General features: G+C 39.3%; 1 protein-coding gene across 1 annotated transcript in view; it reads right to left on the minus strand.

Annotated features, from left to right (window-relative positions):
* SPAG17 (sperm associated antigen 17) overlaps window positions 1-21749 on the minus strand; it is a 220697-nt gene that overhangs the window by 172473 nt on the left and 26475 nt on the right. Inside the window, 2 exon segments of the mRNA XM_025453376.3 lie at window positions 14491-14574; window positions 15198-15338. Coding sequence (XP_025309161.3) covers window positions 14491-14574; window positions 15198-15338 — 225 coding nt within the window.

Genomic DNA, 21749 nt, shown 5'->3' on the forward strand with positions numbered 1-21749 from the left:
GCCAGAATGCTCAAAGACTGGGAAAGCAAATGGCGCTAAGTTGCTAATTGAGAAAAGGGTATTCTGAATAGTACTTCATGTGCCAAAGAGATTGTGTGCAATAGGCTGTGTTCATTCATTCATGTACCCATTCCACATACTTTCATTGTGTCCTGCCAATGCTCTAAGATCAGTGGGCTTTGGTCTCCAAATGTACCTGTGGCCATGTACAAGACTATCTGTTGAGAGGGGGGAAAATATTCAAACTCCTGATTAAATTCGTTTTGATTTCTTCTTTTTGAATTTTTATTTTTGAGGATGTTTAATGTGTTTGTAATATGTATGTTTTCTTAGACATCTCTCTGTCTGTCTCTCTCTCTGTATACATACACATACAAGGTACACGGGATACATGTTCAAATTTTTTTTAAACTGATGGGATATGCGATCACAATAGCTTAGGATTGCTAGCCTAGAGCACTGGGGTTTTAGTGATGAATAACACATGGTTTCTAATGCTCGCGCTGTTCACTACCAAGTAGGGGGAGGCACATACAAACAAACAACCGCAATATAATGTAGCAAGACGAATTTTGCCTGGGAGAATCCACAAAGATTTCATGCAAGAGATGGCATCTGAACAGGGTTATTTGGCTGATAAATGGAAACACCTAAGTCTAAACTTTACATAATTCTATTCAACTCCATGCACTTTGCACTTACCAACGGAGGATAAAGTGAATTGAGTGTTGTAATGATGAAAAAGGGATGAGCCAGGGTTAGTACAAAACCGTAAAGAAATAAGGCCATGTGTATCCTGTTATGGAGCCAGGGTCAAAATCCTAGATTTCACAGTCACTTCATAATGCCTGATCCGATTCTATCCCACTTTCCATCTATTCTCAAAATATTCTTAAATCCCAGGGGCTTCTAGGGAAAATCCTAAGTTAATTTCCACCTATTCATGTTTTTATTTTCCCTATCTAATTCGTCTTACGGTTGCATTTTACAACTTTGTGCAAAGTGGTCAGTACTCTAAGTGGGGGATGCTTGTTGCCTGGGGAACGATGTGAGTGAGTGATAAAACCTAACTCAGATTCCTGAAGCCGAATGTGTGCCTGCAGAAGCCCAAGTCTGGCACAGTTCTTGTAGAAACTTGGAGACGAGGGAAAACATTTCCTCAGTAATATCACTAGAAAAAACTCCTGGAGCTTGCTCTTTTGCTTAGGTGAATCACGAAGTGGGCTAAACCTAGCCATCAGCTCCTTGACTGTAGGTAACAAAGTGAACCTTCTGGAGTCAGAACGTCTGGTTTCAAACACTGGGCTCTGCCATTGTCAGCTGCTGGCGGTGGCACAGATCACTTAACATCCTTGAGACTCTTCCCCATTTGCCACCTGAGATTAGTAAGAGGTATGAGGCTGTGGTTGGGATCAGATTTGATATTGGGTGTCAAAGTATTTTGTACCCCAAAAGGCATTTTCCAAATGTGAATTTTTGTTATTACTCTCATCTCCCTTAAGGGTCCCAGTGAGGAGCATTGCCAGTATGAGAAAATGTCATCTTCCATATAACGTTGATTCAAAAAAGGCCAGCTGCCTGACTGAATGAATGTGGAAGAAGTTGAGTTCCAACAAACACACTCATGGGTACACAGAAATTGCTTCTGGTGATGGTGACTGCACTGTTACCCGAAGTGTTGGACTTTGCTGACTTCTGCCCCTACTCTCTGTGTACAAAGGCCAACCCCCCTCCCCCACAAGGGTCTAGCTTTTATCTCTGATAAATAAAGGCACGAAGATGGGGTAATGGATATAACGGGTTAACATTCTGAAAATGCAGTTTCATTTCATTTAAACCAGGGTTTTATGGACACTGTGCCTGAACTCAACAGGCGGCTGTAGGGGCTATTTTTGGACAGGCAGGACTTCCAGCACCTCTTAAATCACATCACACGGCAATTGCCTACTCCACCTACACACAGGGCGGGCCTGCATACATAAAACAGGACGCTGGCCATGGGTGAGACCGAAAAACTCTTTCCCTCATCTGATGACTAATACTTGTCTCTGCTTTCAGAAAAGGAAAGCACCATACACAGACCCTACCAATGCAATACATTTTCCTTTGCTTGCTAAAGAGAGAGAGAGAGAGAGAGAGAGAGAGAGAGAGAGAGAGAAATGTGTGTTTGTGTGTGTGGTGTGTGTGTCCTTGTGTGTGTGTGTATGAAATGAACTTCTATAGGAAACCTCCGACAATGTTCTGTGGATGGTTTTGCACAGGGAATTGAAACAAGTTGGCAGGAAGAAGAATTCTTTCTGTATAATTCAAAGCAGACATTTTACTGGGGGAAAAGCAAATCAGAAATTTGCTGTCAGTCCTTGAAATTTTATTAGTTACAAAAAATAATATATTGGCCCTTTGCATTAAGTCCAGATAGGATCTATCCTTTTCTTCTTCTCAATGATATTCCTAAAATGAGTTTTTGAGAATGCAATATAAGACTTGCTCCTCATAAAGGATGTAGGACCCAGCAGCGGTGGCCTGTGACAATATCACACGTTATTAGACTCTGCTCTGCTTCTCTGTAGCTCCAAAGATAAATAAAAGGATAATATTATAAGATTTCAGAATAACACTCAGCTAATCATTTCAGAGCTCAAATGATTAGCTCTTCCTTCTGACAAATAGGATAATCTAATTAATTTCTTGATGAATGAGTGAGGTCAGAGTGAGTCTGTCTTTTCCACATAAATTCTTGATAAAGACTAATTGGGATAGTGATAAACTTATTGGTTTGAGAGTGTTTGTGGGTAATACAGGGCACTATATTGGGCTTTATGTTGGCCTTGCTCACCACCAGAGTTCTGTAGATTTCCAACAGCTATGCACATTATAATCCGAATAACTATGAAGTTGAAATATGAAATATGAAATTTTAAAGGAAGGGGTTTATTGATCAATTTCACTTTTTCTCAGTAAGATTTTTTGTAGTGTTGGTTTCCAATGTTTTAAATACTAAGTTTGTAATTACATGTATTTTAGACATTTCTCAAAGCAATATAGAGGCCATATTTTAGCTAGCTTACATTATCTTGCTACTTAAAGTTTGAGGGTTGTTTTTGGCTAATCATGTTTGTGAAATGGAAGAATGGATGTATTTTTAATGTAAAAATATCTATCTGATATGCATTCATTCAAATTAATATTCACTGAGTATTTAATACGCACAGTAGCTTTTCAATAAATATAAATGAATTTCTCTCTAATAGTCAATTCTTGCACCTTGAGTTTGGTATTTCTGCTTTCCCTGCAACCAAAGATCGAGGAAAGAGTTAGAATTTCAGAAATAGAAGTCGTGTTAAAAACATGTAGAAGCATGAAAATTATTACCATACTTCAATTCCAGCAATACTTTTTCTCCCTCTAAGGAAGCAGGCTTTCTGTATGTTTGTTGCATCTTTGACTGTTTTGGTGTGTCCTGCCCTCCTGTTCTCCTCTTTCCAACATACCCTGTCTGGGGACCATTACCCTGTCGACTGGAAGTTGTGAACAATAAGTAAGGTCAGCTGCAGGGCTCAATGAAGAGCAGACTCAACAGAAACCAAGGATTAAATATATAACCCTTTCATTCGACTTGCTGCAAGGTATTAAATATATTGTTTACAAAATTACCTATAATTACAAGCTCGTGAGGTCAGAGATGGTGTTTAATTTGATCTCATGCCCATTATCCAGCTTACAACAGAAACTCAATGTCTGCTGAGTAAGGAGATGGCTAGGATGAGTATCTCATATCCATTAGCACAGGGTTACGTGAGAGACTGAGAGAGAGGAAAATTCAGGAGAAAGAGGGATGTATTGAGGGGATCCTCAATCAAAAGGTTTTCAAACTTTATTTGGACCTATATTGACAGCAAACAAAAATTTACATCACAAATCACACACATACAGACACAGCTGCAGCCAACCGAATGTCTTTGCAAACCACGAGGTTATCAGCCGCAGTTAGGAAACCACTATGTAGGATGTGGAACCCATCAAGGGAAGATGGAAGGCCCAGAAACTGCTAGTACCTGCAAAGTGCCACCAAGCCAGTATTGTTGAAGGGGGCCGTGCTTTACTTTTTGCTGCCTATACTAGGGACCCTCCTTGGCCCTTCATTAATAAGCAAGGTCTTTTAGACAGCAAGCACCTCTTCCATGCTTACTATGCACCAGCACTGAGCTGGGCGTGTAAGGATACAAAAAGAGAAAAAGACCAAAATACCTGGTATCCTCTTTGATATCTCCTCTTAGATGTCTCTCGTACATATCAAAGTTAACCCATCCCAAACTGTACTTTCAAACTTGCCCCAAATTTAAACTCCAATTTTCTCTATGTCAGAAGATTTTTTTTTTTTTTTTTTTTGCTCAGTGTCTCAAGCCACTTTGGAATCTCTTCTGATGCCTACTTCTCCATCACCCCTCACCCCTCACATTGGCACAGTGTGTCTGCACTCTCCTTCTTCCTCTGGACTCTCTGAGGGCCTCCTAACTGGTCCCCTCACTCTCACGTTTGCCTCCTGCCCCAGCCTGATTTTGTCTTCACTTAGTAGCAGGAAAATATTTTTAAAAAGAACTCCAATTGTGTCACTTTCCCCCTTTAAATTGTGTCACTTTCCCCCTTGGTGCTCCTCTCCACCTTGCTGTGTTCCTGGCTCGGTGGCCTCTTGTTCCACTAAGAGGACTACATCTTTCCTTTCCTGCCTCACGTTCTTTGTACCTGCTGTTCCCTCTGCCTGAATATTCTCCCCCACTCTGTTCAGTTGGCTCCTTTTTGTCATCCAGCTCATCTCCACTCATTCTAAAGTATCCTCTCTGATCTAAAGTGATTATCCCAATTCATAATTATGTATACATTTGTTTGCTTGTTTGATCTTTGCATAATGCCTGCCTTCCTTATTCAGATGTAAATTCTGCGAGGGCAGGGAATTATATCTGTTTTATTCACCAAGATAAACTCAATCATAGATTTGGTACATAACAGACACTCAAACATTTGTGGGATGCATGAAAATGAAACATTGCCTAAACCTTAGTCATTGAGCATCCCTTGATGACTTAGCCAAAGCGCTATACCACCTGTACTATGCAACTAATATTTTTCTCTAAACTTAATGTAAAGCAAGTTAAAAAATAATTTTTTAAAAGATTTTATTCATTTATTCATGAGAGACACAGAGAGAGAGAGGCAGAGACATAGGCAGAAGGAGAAGCAGGCTCCCTAGGGGAGCCCGATGGGGACTCAATCCCGGGACCCCATGATCACGACCCGAGCCAAAGGCAGACACTCAACCACTGAACCACCCAGGTGCCCCTAAAAAAATAATTTAGCTCAATCCTCAGCCATGACTCTGGGGACATTGCAAGTTAGTATTTAATTTTTATTTTTAATGCACATTAAAATATATGCTTAACAAAATATAAATTTTGTATCTATACACTGTCTAAAATTATCTTGTGGGAAATGCAAAAATAATCAAGAAATTCTTAATGAGCGAGGTTTGTTTTCTGTTAGGTGTAGAGTAGAACCCTGGACTAGGAGTCAGAAGGGCTGACACTCATTTTAACTCTGGCTAGTGACAGGGAACAATTCATTTGAGGTTCTTAGGTTTCCATTTTCCCATTTACACTACAGAGATACTACCAGCTGTTCTGGCTCAGCTGACATGAAAGTGTGAAGATATAATGAGGGAGTAGTTGCAAAATCCTTATTTTTATCTAAATGTGAGATATTATTATTATAATTATTATTTGAGAAATGGGGCTACTGTTGTTTATTACCTAGAATGTTTGGTCATATTTATATCTTATGTGATGTAACAAAGAAGAAGAATGCGTATTAGTTTCCTTTGACCATGAGTTTGGCTTTTTTCCCCCTTACTCACCTAACAATTATCTTTCATTAGTTGTATTCCACTTAGTGAAAAGCCTGCTTATAATTTGCATACCAATGTTCATAACAACATTATTCACAAAAGCCAACAGATGGAAGCAACCCGAAGGTCCATCGGTGGTTGAATGGATAAATAAAATGTCATACATACATACCATGGAGTATTATTCAGCTTGAAAAGGAAAGAAATTCTGACACGTCCTACAATATGCATGGACTTTGAAGACATTATATTAAGGGAAACAAGCCAGTCACAAAAAGATAAATTCTGTATGATTCCATTACTATGAGGTATCTAGAGTTGTCCAATTCATAGAAAAAAAAAGAATAAGAATAATTATGGTCAAGGGGAACTGGGCAGTTGTTTACTGGATATAAAGTTTCAGTTCTGTAAGTTGAAAAGCTGTGGAGACTGGTTGTATAGCAACATAAATATATTTAGCACTACTAAACTGTACACTTAGAAATCATGGAAGTGGCAAACGTGATGTTATGTTTTTTGCTTTAATAAAAAATTTAAAAACCCTGCTTATAGATGTTTCTAGTTCTTTCATGCTTCCTAAAGTACAAAACTCCAACATTTACTATGACTGAAAACAGAAATTTAAAAAATAATAATCAATGATAATAGCTAAACTTTAATGAACATTTACTGTATCACAGGGACTATGCTAGGTGTTTTTTATTTATTATCTCATTCAATCATGGCTACAGCTTCATGAGGCAGATACCACCATCAATGCTGACTTTACAGAGAGAAAACAAGTACAGCAGCTATAGAACTTGCCTGAGGTCAGATGGCTAGTAGGTAGGGGAATGAGAACAGGAGCCCAGGCAGACTGGTTTGGACCTGTGCATCTAACCATTAAGTGTCTGTCTCACCAAGCTAGCAGAAGGCACTCTGGAGGTGAAATTCATGCTCACTAATTCGCTTAGAATTTTAGACAGGTTTCTTTCTTTTCACACCTCCATCTCTAACACATACGTATTAACTTCCCTATCATTGTTCATCCTTCCCTCATTACTCTCCCAAAGAATTAGTCACCTTAACCATATACATCTAAACTGCATGAATTAAAAGTTCCAGGTGATCCAAACATTTGGACAGAAGCCACTCATCAAGGTGGCTCAAAAATAGGATTAAAACTGTTTGGCACCTTCCTCGTGTGCAGACACACCATTGTCTTTGCTTGAGTAGAAGGAAAAACAATAAAGATATCACAGAACTACTGAGAGGCTTTAGGCTTAATTCTAATTATAAGCAGTAGCCGGTATTCAAGAAATGTTAAACCACAACAACTACTTGCAGATCCCAAATATTTACCCTCAATTTTTGTGTGATGCAAGCAGAAGGAATGGAGGCTTCTGAGTCTTTGAGTTACTTAACCTCTCTGAGGCTCCACTTTCATCATTTGTAAGTATCTCCTGGCAGGCAGAGATTAGGTTGGCTAATATATGTGAAGTACCAAGCACATAAGACTTGCAATAAACCAAATAGTCAATAAATCATAGCTACTATTATTATTACCATCCATAAAGGCAGATTATTCACAGTCCTAGTTGGATATGGGAATGGGACGATATGGCCTTGCTGATTCCAGTCATAGTGGGCGTGTAGCATTGAGCGTTGGAGGAGCTCCAGGATTCACCCCGGGGCCAAGACTGTGATGGTTGCTCTTCACGAGCTGAACCTTGCTTCATTCTTGTGGCTGCTCCTCTGCTGATACATCTGTCCTGGGATTCTCGACCAGATTCCATTCTTGTCCAGCAGTTCTCCTGTGGACCGAAAGTCCTCCCAGTGCCCCCATCACCAGCACTTGTACGGTGTGGTTTCCTGCTGCGGAATCCCAGGGGCCTCAGCTTCTGATTCGACTCTTCACCAGTGCCTACTAGCCTCCTCTTGAAACGCATGGGCTTTTGCCAGCTGCCTGTCCTCCACGGTGGGAAGGGGCTGGGGGGTGGGGACATGATTTGGATATTTTTCGATGCCTCTGCTTGAGTTATGCTTTTCTTTGAAAATAGAACCCCAGGTTTTCAATCCGAGAGGCAAACATATTTGCCCTCCAGGAACCCATTCCTAAAGCAACGGAGGCCTGACCTTCCACGCCCTCACTGACTAGCCTGGATGAACCTTTCTCTGGCGGGCTGCTCTGGCCTTCTCGAGGGCTGTAGAGAGGCTTGGGGTTGTTAACACATCTGACTGCTCCTTTTCCCATCTCAACAAAATTCATTTGGTTGCAACTCTTCATAACTCTCTATCCTATAACCATTTCTAGCACTGTGATTTCTCCTCCTTTTCCCTTCTTTGGGTGAGAAATGCCTCCAAAGCCCAGATTTTGGCACAATGACTCCCAGATTGTTTTTATAGTCCCAATGTAGTACTTCTTTGTTACAGCTCAATATTCCTAAATTTTGTTCCAAGTTTTTATTTTACATTTATAAATATCAGGTTGTATTAATTGGTTCCAGCTTTAAAAATGTTCCATAAGAGGTTATTTTCTGCTATTTTGATAGTGGTTTCGAAACTCGGGACACCAGAGCCCTGACGTGGGCTGTGTTCTGCAAGCATCCCTCAAGGACTGGTGAGGAACGGAAAAGATACACAGGCCCTGGGCTTCGCTGTATTCTTTGAAGACTGGACTGGCCATAATAGCTTCAAAGAATTTCAACAAGTTCCTAAGACATGACCTTCCCTTTCCGAAAACCACGTTGGCCAGGCTTGCCTTAATCAAGCTGTGCTTTTCTAAGCATCCTTTTACTTGATCTCCTGCAGCAGTTTTTAATACTCTCCCTACAAGTGAAGTTAAACTAACTGGCCTGTAATTTCCTGGTGTGTCCCTAAGCTCTATGAAATAACGGCATTAGGTTGGCTACCTTCCAATTCTTCCTGAATTTTTTTGTTTGGTTTTAAAACGCAGGATTGAAAAGGCCAGAGAATACTTCCTGTCTCCCTTTTCCTTCGTTTCTTCCATGACATACTGCTTTCAGGTCCCAGCAGATCTGCCATTTTAATAACTTCAAACCTCTTAAATGTTTTCACATATTATTTGTTTCTATCTCTGAAGCATGAGTTTTCCATTTTTCATTTTGACAAGCCTCCCCCGCCCCAAATAAGAGCTTACAATTCCATTGAATAGACTGTTAATTTGAGGCACAGTTAGAGAAATGAATTTCATATTAGAAATGTAGACAAGGGAGGTAATTAGATTATAATTAAGTCTGTGGTCTTACTTGTGAGTTGTTTTGAATACATGTTGGGAAGGAGCTGAAGAACATATCTATATGTAGAGGCATGGGAACCAACAAAATGAAATGATTACTTCTGGGGATACTAATCCAATGTTCCAGCAAAATGTCTTAAGAACGTGATGAAACTAATTAGATCTTTACATAAAAAATTTGCAACCTATATCTTTTTAAATTGCGTTTGATTCATTACTTTCTAATGAATCAGAATCTAACATCAGAAGAATCTAACATCAGAAGAATCTTTCCATATTTAATGATCTCCCAGAATGATTTCCCAATGGAAAAACCCATAGAAATATTTTAATTAAAATATATTAGTTAAAAAGATATGAGTAGGAGTACAAAGGAAAATTAATAATTACTTGTATTCATAAAACTAAACTGTATCACATAATCTTTTGGATTGTCCAAGTTGTTTGCTGTGCAGAATTGATTAATTTTTAAATTAAGTGAGTCACCAACTAGGGTATATAAATTTTTGTTTCTTATAGATGCTTTTTGTTGCAGCAAGCTTTTGTGTCTTTAAAAGCTTTTTGTGGTGATCTAATTTATCTTTTCTGATAAATCACAGGTAGGCAAACTACGGCTCAGGTATGGATGGATGTTCATTTCTGGGTAGGAAGAAATGATGATCACCATCATGAAGCAAAGTCAAACATAGAATGAAGTCTAAAACGTTTAAGATTGTTGACCCTGATTTCAGAAAAGCTGAATAAACAAACCCTGTCCAGTTGGTAGTTTTTTTCTTTCTAATTTATCAAAGTCACAAAGTCAAAGTCCAAATTTTGTACATCTCTTAATAATGCACACACACTGAGTATCAGATTTAATCACAGGTAGGAGAATCTGTGCATGTATGGAACATGTAGAACTCTCTCATGGGGCACATTTCAATCAACTTTGAATGATCCTTAATATTTTCCTTTTTGGTTTTGGAGAGGACTGAATAAGCCTGCAAATGAACAAGTCAAATTCTTTCTGTGGGTCATCAAATAGACACACGCAGACAAATACTTGTGTATATTTAACAAATAAATTTAAGTTCAGGAGTGGATCTTAAAGCATGGATTTTGTTGAGTACTTGAAATATTTTCTTGTAGATATCCTCCTTCAGAATTTTAAAGTTGTAATTAAAGTGTGTATAGAATTTACCTTTTCTATTGAGAATATCTTATACCATGTAATTACAAATTTAGTACATATTCACTCTTCTCCCACACCTATCCCTTTGCCTGAGCTGTTCCCTTTTCTTGGAATGCCCTCTCCAACATTTGAATGTCAAGATTGCCAAGACCTACCCTTCCAAAGATGGAGAGCTCAGAGCCCAGAGGAAAAGTACTGGGTTTGTGGTGAAGAGGAACAACCTGAGGCTATGTATTCTATGGCTAAACCCAACTTCTTCAATATTCTAATTACTATACCTCCTACCCTCTCTATGCCTCCTTCTCCCTATATATAAAATGGGGATGTTTATATTTTCTTTTAGAGTTGTGATATGGGTTAATTGAATTAATTAATTAATTAATTAATTTATCAGAGAGAGAGAGAGAGAGAGAGCACATGTTGGGGAGGGGCAGAAAATCAGCAGCACAAAGCCTGACATGGGGCCCAATCCCACAATCCTGAGATCATGACCTGAGCTGAAATCAAGAGTTGGATGCTTGGATGCCCAATGAACTGAGCCACTAAGGCACTCCTAGAATAATATATTTCAAACTTCAAAGTTAGCCACCCTTCCTTCCCTTTCCAATGCTGTCTTCTCCACAAGGCTTCTCTAGATCCCACTCACCACCCCACTTTATTGGTAATCTCATTTTCCTTTGAATGCCCATAACATTTCATCTCTCATGGATTTTAATGCATTGTGTTATTACTTCTTTTTTAAGATTTTAAGATTTTTTTTTAAGATTTTATTTTTATGTGAAAGATTTATGTGAAGATTTTATTTATTTATGTGAAAGAGAGAGTGCAGGAGCAGAGGGGAGAGGCAAAGGGAGGAGCAGACTCCTCACTGAGCAGGGAGCCTTCAGGTCCTGCTTGATCCCAGGACCACAGTATCATGACTTGAGCCGAAGGCAGATGCTTAACTGACTGTGTCATCCAGGTGCCCCTTCACTTCTTTAATAAACATTTGTTGACCATTTACTGTGTGTTAGGATATATTTTTCCCCCTTTCCCTCCTAACCAATTCTTAAGCTTCTTAAAGTTAGAATCTTTGCAATATTCATAACCTCCCTACCCATTGTCTACATAGTGTTTAATACTTTAGTGTTGAACAAAAATGTACTTGTTAATTGTTTGGTATTTGGTAAAATATCACTATCTGGTAAAACTGGTCACTATATAATACAATATCTGTATACCCATTTTCATGTAAGTCCACATCCTTAAATAGGATTACAAGCTGGAAATTATGTTCATATGTAGGGCCAGTGCATGGGCTCATCATCATTTTCATCTTTGTTATTAAATATTACAACTACTACTAATATAATAAAGTAATAGCTAACATCCCTGAGACTATGCACAAAGGAGAATATTCTCTTCCCATTCCCATAAGAGTCCTTAGAGTAGCTCCTGCTAGAGCAGAGAATGGTTTCCAAAAAGAGAAGGTGAATGAACAAATGAGCTGTAGCTATGTCTCTGTGGAATTACATTAGCACAAATCTAAGCACATTTTCAAAGAACTGTGGTTTATAAATAAAGACTTTCTCATATATACAATACTATGGCTAGATGAACTCTAAAGTTTCAGGGGGAAATTACACAATTTCAAAATGAGGCTGTGTGTACACAACACCAAGCCATCCAAGTGAAAGCTTGAGCAAATCACTTAGGAATGTGGTCTTTGCCAACCCAGACATTTCAAGTCGTTATTGGAAATATGTAATGTGGTTCTGACGCTATTTTACTACTCATGGATGAACTGCGCTATGGTGACATTTCACTTTAATTTGCTGCTCCTAATTGACTGCAGGCAAAGAAACCAGAAAGCCAAACTGGTCAGAACTATGTTTAAAGTGAGAACGACTAGGCTCCACTTTAAGGTCAATGAGAGTATCCTACAAACAGAAGGAAATGTTAAGAGTATGGCCTTCACAATATCTACCTTGAGTTCTCCTTCCAAAGTGGAGGATACAGAATTTCATGAATTTCACGTATAACAGAAGCAATTTTCTTAGATTACTCTTTCTTCCTCAATGTAAGAAATCTTTCTCTTTGAGAGAGAAAATATAAGACTTCCTAAAGAGGCTTCTGAGGAGTTTCACTGTGGCAAATGTCCTAGTTGCTACAGACTGCAAGACTTCAAGAAATAGACTCATGAGGCTTAAAAGTTCACAAGTCCCCAAAGCCTTTGGCTTCTAGGCCTCTTTCATGGTCGTCACCTGCAAGCACCTTGGGGTTCTCAGTAGGCACTGCCTGTAGCTTTTCAATTCATTTGGGATGAGGTACCATGTGATAGAATTCCCAAACAGGTCCTAAGTGTGAAGGGATTAAGGTCGGAAATGCAGCCTCTTCTCCAGATGTGAATTCGGTCCTTGGCTGATGCTGATCAGAAGCCTGAATTTGTTTTATGTTCTATATCTGTTTTTACTGAAGCAATTGATGTTGATGCATGTCTGGTATACCCAAGGTCCAATCTCCCTGGTGCTCATCCTGCCTTCCTTTTTCTTCTGGAACCATTCAGAAAAGGGTATGTGAGTGGGTGTGGGAGGCTTATTGCCCAAATGCTCCACTGGAAGAATGTGGTAGAGCCAGATGTGAAATGGACCTCCCCTGAGTGAAGGATTCACAACCCAGAGTCACAGCACATATTGGAGAGGAATGGTTTTCTAACTGAACTCTGGATTTGTAACATTGTGCTATCCCACATCCAAGTCAAAATGTCTGTCCAGATTAGACATCAAAACTGGCCTGTTATCATCTCTGATTCTTACTGAGCATCTTTGAAGAATAAAGAGTCCTTTGGGGGGCTAATTGGTCCCAGGCCTGAGAATAGGACAGGGATTTCTATGGCTACTTCAGACGAAAACTTCCAATATTTTAAGGTATCACATAATGTTTCAACTGCAGCACACACATTGAGAACATCATAACAAAAGGTAAAAGGTACGTTATTTGACTTCAAAAGCACAGAATCAGGTTTTTCTTGTCACAGTGTGAGTAGCATAGCAAGAGTTAATGCTGTAAAATCCACACTACTGTCAAGCATAAATAAATCCAATGAAACTTGTTCAGATAGTACTCAGGCAATACTTAAGAGCCCATTAGGAAATCATCCAAGACCTGAGACACATAAAAACTTTATTAGATCACTGAAATAAAGTGCAAACAAGTTTGTCTTAGAAAGATCCAAAAATCTTTATGCTTTTAGTCTGAAGAGCCATAAAACAGTGCCTGACAAATTTTAAGTGATATTCTAATTAATCACTGGATTTTTATAGCTTCGCATGAGCTGTAAGTTAGATATTAACAAGGCAGCATGAGAGGCAATCCCCTTGAACTGAGCATGAGTTCTAAGTTTTTGCATAAGCCCAATGGTCAGTCAGGGTGGACTTTTGTGTTAAGCATCTAAGAGAAACAGAATGGGCCATTAACCCAAAAATTATCATTATTTTCATATTAGTTAAAGTAGGATGAAAAATGTGTCCAAATCTCACGGACTGATGTAAAATTCTAACAGCTGTGTCTCTGTCTTGTACAGGAAACACTTTCTGGGGCATTTTTACATTATTACTTTGGTGAAACTAACACTTTGTAATACACTAATCATACAGCTCCCTTTAATACCATCACACATTCAATGATTACCATGAAAAAGTATGAACCGACTCTTCTGTATAAAAAAAAAATTCTGATTTATAGCCTTTAATTGGATACAGTGATGGTGTAGACAGTCTAGGACAATTTTATTCCCAGCGAGGATTTTTTTTTTTTAAGAAGGGAGGCAGTTTTCTTAAATGCCTACCATTAGGCAGCTCCAATGAAGATCAAGAATTTGCTTTCAAAGAATGAATTAAAACAAATTTTTAGGGTCACCTGGGTGGCTTCAGTTAAGCATCTGCCTTCATCTCAGGTCATGATCCCAGGGTCCTGGGATCGAGCCTCATGCAGGGTTCCCTGCTCAGTGGGGAGTTGCTTCTCTCTTTCCCTCTGCCACTCCCCTTCTTATGTTCTCTTTCTCTCTCGCTCTTTCTCTCAAATAAATAAAATCTTTAAAAAATAAAATAATAAACATTTTTAAATGTGACTATAAGATTATTACTTCAATTCTCATTTTCTAAGAATTATAAAAAAATCTCTTCAATAAAGATGTTCACCTACCTCATAAAATAAGGGAGCACTACTGCTTGGAGGTTTCTTTGCCTTTCTAGATGTAGTTCCATAAAGTCCATCTGATTCATTGATCTGTAAGAAAATTAAACTCATCTATAATGAAAAAGAAAGACATACTTAAAGAATACTTAGAAATATATAACTTTCAAGTACCCAGGTGGCTTGAAAGGTTGGGAAATCTAGCAAGGAAGGGGTAGTCACTAACTAGGCAAAATATTTATAGTCACTTTGGTAAGCCGGTAGTAATTGTACAAGTATGTGCCACCTGACAGGACTTTTTTAATGTAATCATTCCTCTCTGACCTCTGACAGCTAGGTTTCTCTGTAGATTTAATTTTTCTTGGTAGTTATGTACTTCTTCAGAGCAGTGAATAGTTTAGTCTTTTATTATTATTGAATCTTTTATTAAATAAATAATTCTTCAGAGAGCCTAGCATGGGACCTGGTATGGCCACAGAAATTCTGTTAAACGAACGAGTGCTGAAAGGGCCAAAAATGGGCCAAAGTAATTCTTCCAGATTAAGCAATTCAAGTTGGCTCTAGCTAAGGTTTTTTTTTTTTTTTAATAATCCATGCCAGTTTACCAAACAGCCCAATGATATGATAGTTGTATTTATTTTATCATTAGTTTTTTTTTTCTATTATTTTAAGTGCAGAAGTCTTCACAGGGCCTAGAGGTGGGAAGCAAGGAGTACCTGCTGGAGAATGTCTTGCCAGGACACGATGCTGAAGAATTTCCGTTGAGGCACCTGGACAGCAATGGTGAGGGCTTGAATGAGAAGATCGTCCTCAATCCGGTTTCCAACTACAAAAGCGATGGAGCCCTTCCAATCATTCTGTTAGAACAAAAACAAAAACAAAACCAGAAAGAGTTAAATTCTTACTCTCTCTTTCTCTCTCTCTCTCTCATAAGATTTTATTTATTTATTCATGAGACACAGAGAGAGAGAGAGAGAGAGAGAGAGGCAGAGGGAGAAGCAGGCTCCTGGTGTGGGACTCAATCCCAGGATCCCAGGATCACACCCTGAGCCTAAGGCAGACGCTCAACCACTGAGCAACCCAGGAAAGAGTTCATTCTAAATACTCCTGGATAGGTAATTTTGTGTCAAAGACTTCAACCAAAAAACAAGATAATTTTCCCTTTAAACTTTACCTTACGGTACCAGAGTTGACTACACAATCCATTATGTGTAAATTCCTGATCCTAGTAGCCACAAGGCGGCAATGTTGTGCCAAATTTCATTCAACTTGACAAAAACCCATTTTCTTGAGAAACGAGACCTTTCATTTTCAGGAAGACGATTTTTTAAAAATGACATGCTTTCATTAGAATGCTGTCCAAGAATAATTTGGTACTGGAAGAAATAGCATTCACATGTTACAAACATATATCGAGATATAATCTTGAAAGCAGAAGTCTAAGTTTTTTTTCCTTGATATATTCTAAGGTTAGATCTAAATAGTGCTGGAGGCCTAGGAGGAGCTTGATCAATACGCCTTGAATGTTGGGTAATATTGAATGAGTTGCCAAATGGGCCTTTATATGGGGTAAAATGTAATCCCTAAAGTTTTTGTGAAGCACAGAACTACAACACATCTTTTCCTCCTCATGTAACATAAGAATCTCACTGCTAATTCACGAATGAGTCCTTTCCACTCCCAGGACATAGGCTAAAAAATTACACTTGGACATGAAATTGTGCATCAAATAATTTAAAGAAATGTTACTAAAGACAATATTCTTATTCAGTAATCCCTTTGTCAATTACAATGACAGTTTCTCTTAGGAAGAAGCAGTTCCCTGGAGATTAAGAATGGACTTGTGTGGTGCAGAGAGTCAAACTCATGCACACCAGGTCTAGTGCTTTCACACTAACAGTCTTGTGGGGAAATGGGACAAGTAACATGATAAAGACGTTTAGAAAGAGAAATAAATAATAAAGGAGGTTACCCTAGCCATTTCCCCGTTTATAGAATAAAGGAGTTGAACAGGGCAATATCCAACATCGCTCTAGCTCTGCTCTAGAGATTTGATCAAATAGAGCAAAACTGCCTGCTGGTGGATTCCTAAGCAATGTCTAAGATTATATGAAAAGATTTTACACAAATTTAATGCAATGCATAATTTTCTGTGGTTCTTCTGGTTCTGTCCAGACCATCACCACAGTCAGGGTGATGACAGAACTAGGGTATAGGTGGGAGAAAAAAATCTTTGTGCAAATTCCTCCTTCCCATCAAATAATCAGTATCCTTAAATGTCTTTCACTTCTCTGCATGGAAACTTACTGCCTAACAAAATCTGCCCAATTTTCAATTCAAAACAAAAACCTCACATAAAAGCATCACAATGTATATTTTACCTAGAATGTGTGTGTGTGTGTGTGTGTGTGCACGTAGGTGTGGCATTTCCTTCTGTTATATTGAGTTTAAGACCTTTTTGGTTTGTTTGCTAATTCATCTTAGGAAGACTGAGCATCTGCTTTTTAAATATTCTGATTTTGAAAAGTAGATATGACATTTGTAATGTATTCTTTTGGAAAAAAATTTCACTATCACAGAACGACCTTTCCCACATTGGACGCCTTTCTTTTTTCTTTTTTTCTTTTTTGATTGAAAGCTAATGGTGACAAGGAAGGGCTGCCTCTCCACTCATTTGGGGACAATCAGAAAGAGGACATTGTAGTCCACAACCTACCCATTAGTATCTGGTGTCAAAGGCAGGTGTTGACTATTTCAGATTCAGAAAAAAATAAGGGAGGAGGAGGAAGGAACTAATAATTATTGCAATATGCCATGTGCCAGGCATATGTTATCTCACTGAATCCTTGAGTAATCCCTTCAAATAGGTCTACTAATACTTTATAGATGGAAAAGCAGAGGCCCAGTGAAGTCAAACAACTTGTTCAAGGTCATCTTGGCAGAAACTCATGGAGACCACATATGTGGCTTACAATTTTGTGATCATTTTAGAACAGTTTTGAGAACAAGTCTTTGGGGTCAGAATGCCTTTCCGTAATCCTGAAATTGTACCTAGTGGCTACTTCATTCATAGTAAACATAACAGATAAAGATTTGTATCACATGTGAAAGTGTATAAAACCTTTAAAAATGGATTATGTGGTAAATCCTTAAGACACCTTAAGGTTGCTTTTTTTTTTTTTTTTTTTTTTTATCAATCATAGTTTTACAAAGGCTCAACGAGGTTAAGGAAATTTCCTAAGCTTGTCTCTCTCCAAGCTGAGCGTTCTGGTTACTATGCTCTGGATGCACCTTAACACAAGATCCATTCCTCTGATTCATGGTACTACGCTAAAAATTCTGGGTCCGGTTTCTCCATTGGAAGAGATCTGGAAAGTCCAGCTGAGACTCCGTTTCCCATCTGTGCTCATTAGCCCCCCAAAATTCTACTCCTGGAATAAGATCTACTTGGCAAATGGGACCCATAAAGGACTCTGTCTGAGTCATAGGTTAGTGTCTAATCACCTTACCAGAAGCCAGGTAAGCATGAAATGGACTGATCAGACAGTAATAATGCAAATCAAGAATGTCTGCAGAGAAGGATGCTCTCACTAGCGTGCTGCACTAGGGGGCAGCGAGATGTCAGGAAATGCGCAATACTCAACTTCTGAAGAGTAAGTCCTTACCCTGGGGCCTAATTAGGAAGAATCATGAAATGGACAAAGCAAAGCAAATATCATTTCTGAATCTTTCTCTTACTGCTTCAGGATAACTGCAGATTCCAAATTTTCACTAACTGGCAGCAGTTTTAGAAATAGGAAATTGTTTTGGAAAAAAAATGGAACATGAATCAGATTTGGCAAAAAGAAAAAAAAAAAGACTATTAAAAACATCCCTTGACCATGCATCCCACCCCAACACATGCAATTAAACATGGTCCTTATATTTGGGTTGATAAGGCGGCCAGAGAAACTGAGTATAGAGATAACAAATGTTGGCTGTAGGTGAGAAATGAACATACAGTGTGTAGAATTTGAGTCATCACACTTGTGAGTCCTGAGGTACTGCTACCTGTGGGTGAGTTTGTTTAACTCAGTTCAAGAAGTTTGGCGAACTCTTAGTATAAAGAAAGCATTAATCATTTTAGAAAAAACTACACTGGATGTATCTGATGGTGAAGGATACAGGTTTTAGTCTAGGGGCACCTCAATTGCCTTAGGAAATGAGGTCGGCTCTCTGCTGGCTGGAGGCCTATACTGGACACAGTTATTGCTGAGTCTCGCTTTCTAGCGGTTATAGATAAAGTCATTCAAAGGATGGAATGAGGTCATGTACGGACACAATCCATTACCTTTTATTTACTTTACCAGCCTCACCTAATTGAAGCTTGGCAGGAGGGCGTCTTAACCCAAACACAGACATACTAGTCTTCCAAAGCAAGAAAGTATTCATGTAAATGCAGAAACCCTGGCTGTCTCCATACGCCTACTGTCCCAGAGACACAGGGTAAGTTTGTTTATAACTACTTTTCTTTCATCTATTGCAAACACTCCAGATTTTACTTAGGCATTTCCATATTCTAAGATAATTACAAAAACCCTTTCAAAGACAAGTGAAAAGTAGCTTTTGGACAATAGGAATGTGATTGTTTCCTTCTATTAGCACAAGTAATCAGCTGGTAGGGGAGGAATGGCCATGGCAGGACACATACACTGTCTTCCACTGCCTTTGCTGGCATGTGTCAGGGGGCCCGCTGTCCTCAAAGACCTAAAATGAGATACTCGCGGTCTGCTCCCTAGAGCGGATTGGGTCCTGATGTTCTTGATGAACCCACAGTGTCACAACTTTTATTTGGAGAAGATGTAGACAAGCTCCAAGTAAAATCAATGCAACATTAAAAAATTCAAATTCTGTGCAGGATTATTTAACACTGTCCAGATATGCAAACCTATACTTTATGTCTATACTCTGCTGAAAGGATGACCTTCTTGTCAAGTAGATTGACTGCCAAAAAGAGAGGGATTTGTGACTGTCTTTCTCATACCAGGTTTTCCCTTCAACAGGAGTCTTGGATCTCCATCAGCCAAAGAGTGTTAGTGTGGGCTGCTGGCCAGCAGAAGAAATATTTTTATTACATAGAACTGGCTGCTATAATGGTATTTATTAAAAAGGGGTTATAGCTATAAAATAAACTGGGAATATAGATTAAAAATGGGTGCATTTTGTTATCTAATAAACAGGAACAACACAACCACCTTAGGATATGCATCATCTAACTCCTCTGACTGCCTTTACTAAACAAATTCTTATGATAGATTCTACTCTAATTACAGATTCCTTATAATTTATTATAAATACTATAGCTTGACACATTGTCATCATACTATTAGAATTGCTCCTTATTTAGGAATTGGTTCCTATGGCTGTCACATTTTTCTCAACTAGATTATAAGTTCTTCAGGTCAGAAATTAATTTTTATCACTTTTGTACCTTATGGTGCCCAGCAGTGAAATGGGAAATAAAGCATGGCTCTTTCTGTAAATATCTGTTGATTAATATTTTATTTTATTTTTAAGATATTTTATTTACATATTTGAGAGAGAGAGAGCAGGAGAGGGAGAGGGAGAAGCAGACTCCCCACTGAGCAGGGAGCCCGAGGTGTGTGGCTCAATCCCAGGACCCTGGAAGCATGCATGACCTGGGAGGAAGGCAGATGCTTAACCAACTGAGCCAACCAGGCACCCCTGTTGATCAATATTTTACAGCAACAGAGAATATGCTTGGACACTGAGCATTTTGACCCTGAGAATCATACAGAGCCTAGGAGGTAGTGTCTCAGGAAACTGAGCATCATATGCAGTCCACAGCCCTGAAGTCTTTGGGGAGGAAAAGGGGCTGTCTTGAGTTCAACAGGGTTTCTGCTTAGTGACAAGGGTTAGAGGAGTTAGACTCTGTAGCCACTTCTCTGCTAAGGCAGGTTTCCTGGGAGTGGCTCAGGTGAGCTACCAGGTGCAAGAAGGAAGCAGCTCTTCCAGAGAAGAGGGAAAAAGCCCAAGACTCACATACGAATATGCACTGACTATAAACTATTTCTCCTCTGCTTTCTTTCCTCCTCTCTTCTGTCACCCCACAAGAGGGACTTCAATGGCCTGCTCCCTCTTCCCCTCTGTCTACAGGCTGCAAGTTCTGCGGTTCCTTACTTCCTTTCTCATTCAAGGTGCCTTTGAAATTCTTCTGAGTCTGTATGGTGAGAGAATTTTAGGGGTGGGAGGGGGGGAGGAAAGACGGGAGCTACATATGGTACTGGTCATCCAGATCCAGAATCTGCCCAACCTACAGAATCTGAACCTGACGCTTGCCTCCTGCTGAGCATCACTGCCCCCCAATCCATCCAGGGTGTCTAAGACAGACTTTGAAATGATTTTGATTGAAAAGGTGAAGAAGACTGTCTCTGGGAAAATACCGAGGGTGGAGCAGATTCTCTCCCCCTATCACATTTCCCGCCCCATACACCTGTCCTGCCATGTATGCTGTGTGAAGTGATATTGTTTGCCGATGCTGTTTGGGGGTGTGACCCAGCCTTAAACACTGTCCTTCAAAGTGGACTCTATGAAAAGTAGGTGACGAGGTAAGTACAGAGTGGCCACTGTGAGAGGAGCAGGGTTCACTTACTCCAAGGCTCCTCTTTCCTCCTGGCCATCTCGGGACATGTGGGTCACTGGGACCACCACTCTGGGGGGGGGGTTCACCCTTCACCCACAGGTAACAAGTCTCCATCATACTTGGGTCACCCCCTGGAGAAGATCATTGTGGCATATGATTAAGAGCCTGGGCTCTATGTGTCCTTGGGCAAGTCACTTAACTTCTCTGTGCCTCTGGTATAAATGAGGATAATGTAGGTACCTGCCTGTGGGATTGTTGTGAAGATAGAATGAGAGAACCTCTAGAAAGCCCTTCTGAACACAGTACATAGGAAGGCTCATAGCCATCATCATGGATATTATTTTGGAGGGGGCGGGGGAGCAGGGTCTGCTCTTGGTGGTTGTTAGAACAAAAATGTTTATGCCATACATGCTGCTCCAAGTATGGCGAACATATGAGAGAATCAAGAAAAAAAATCAAGCAGAATATCAACAGTTGTATCGCGAAGTCTTAATTTGAATGAAAGCCATGACAATGAAAGGCAATTTGTAGAATGACTTTCTCTTTGATAATGATAAACTTACTGATATATTTCTAAAATATTTAGGTCCTTGGAAGAGAGGGCAAAAGTTATGAACATACTTAC

This window comes from Canis lupus, chromosome 17 (assembly GCF_003254725.2).
Source record: "Canis lupus dingo isolate Sandy chromosome 17, ASM325472v2, whole genome shotgun sequence".
Lineage (NCBI taxonomy): Eukaryota > Metazoa > Chordata > Mammalia > Carnivora > Canidae > Canis > Canis lupus.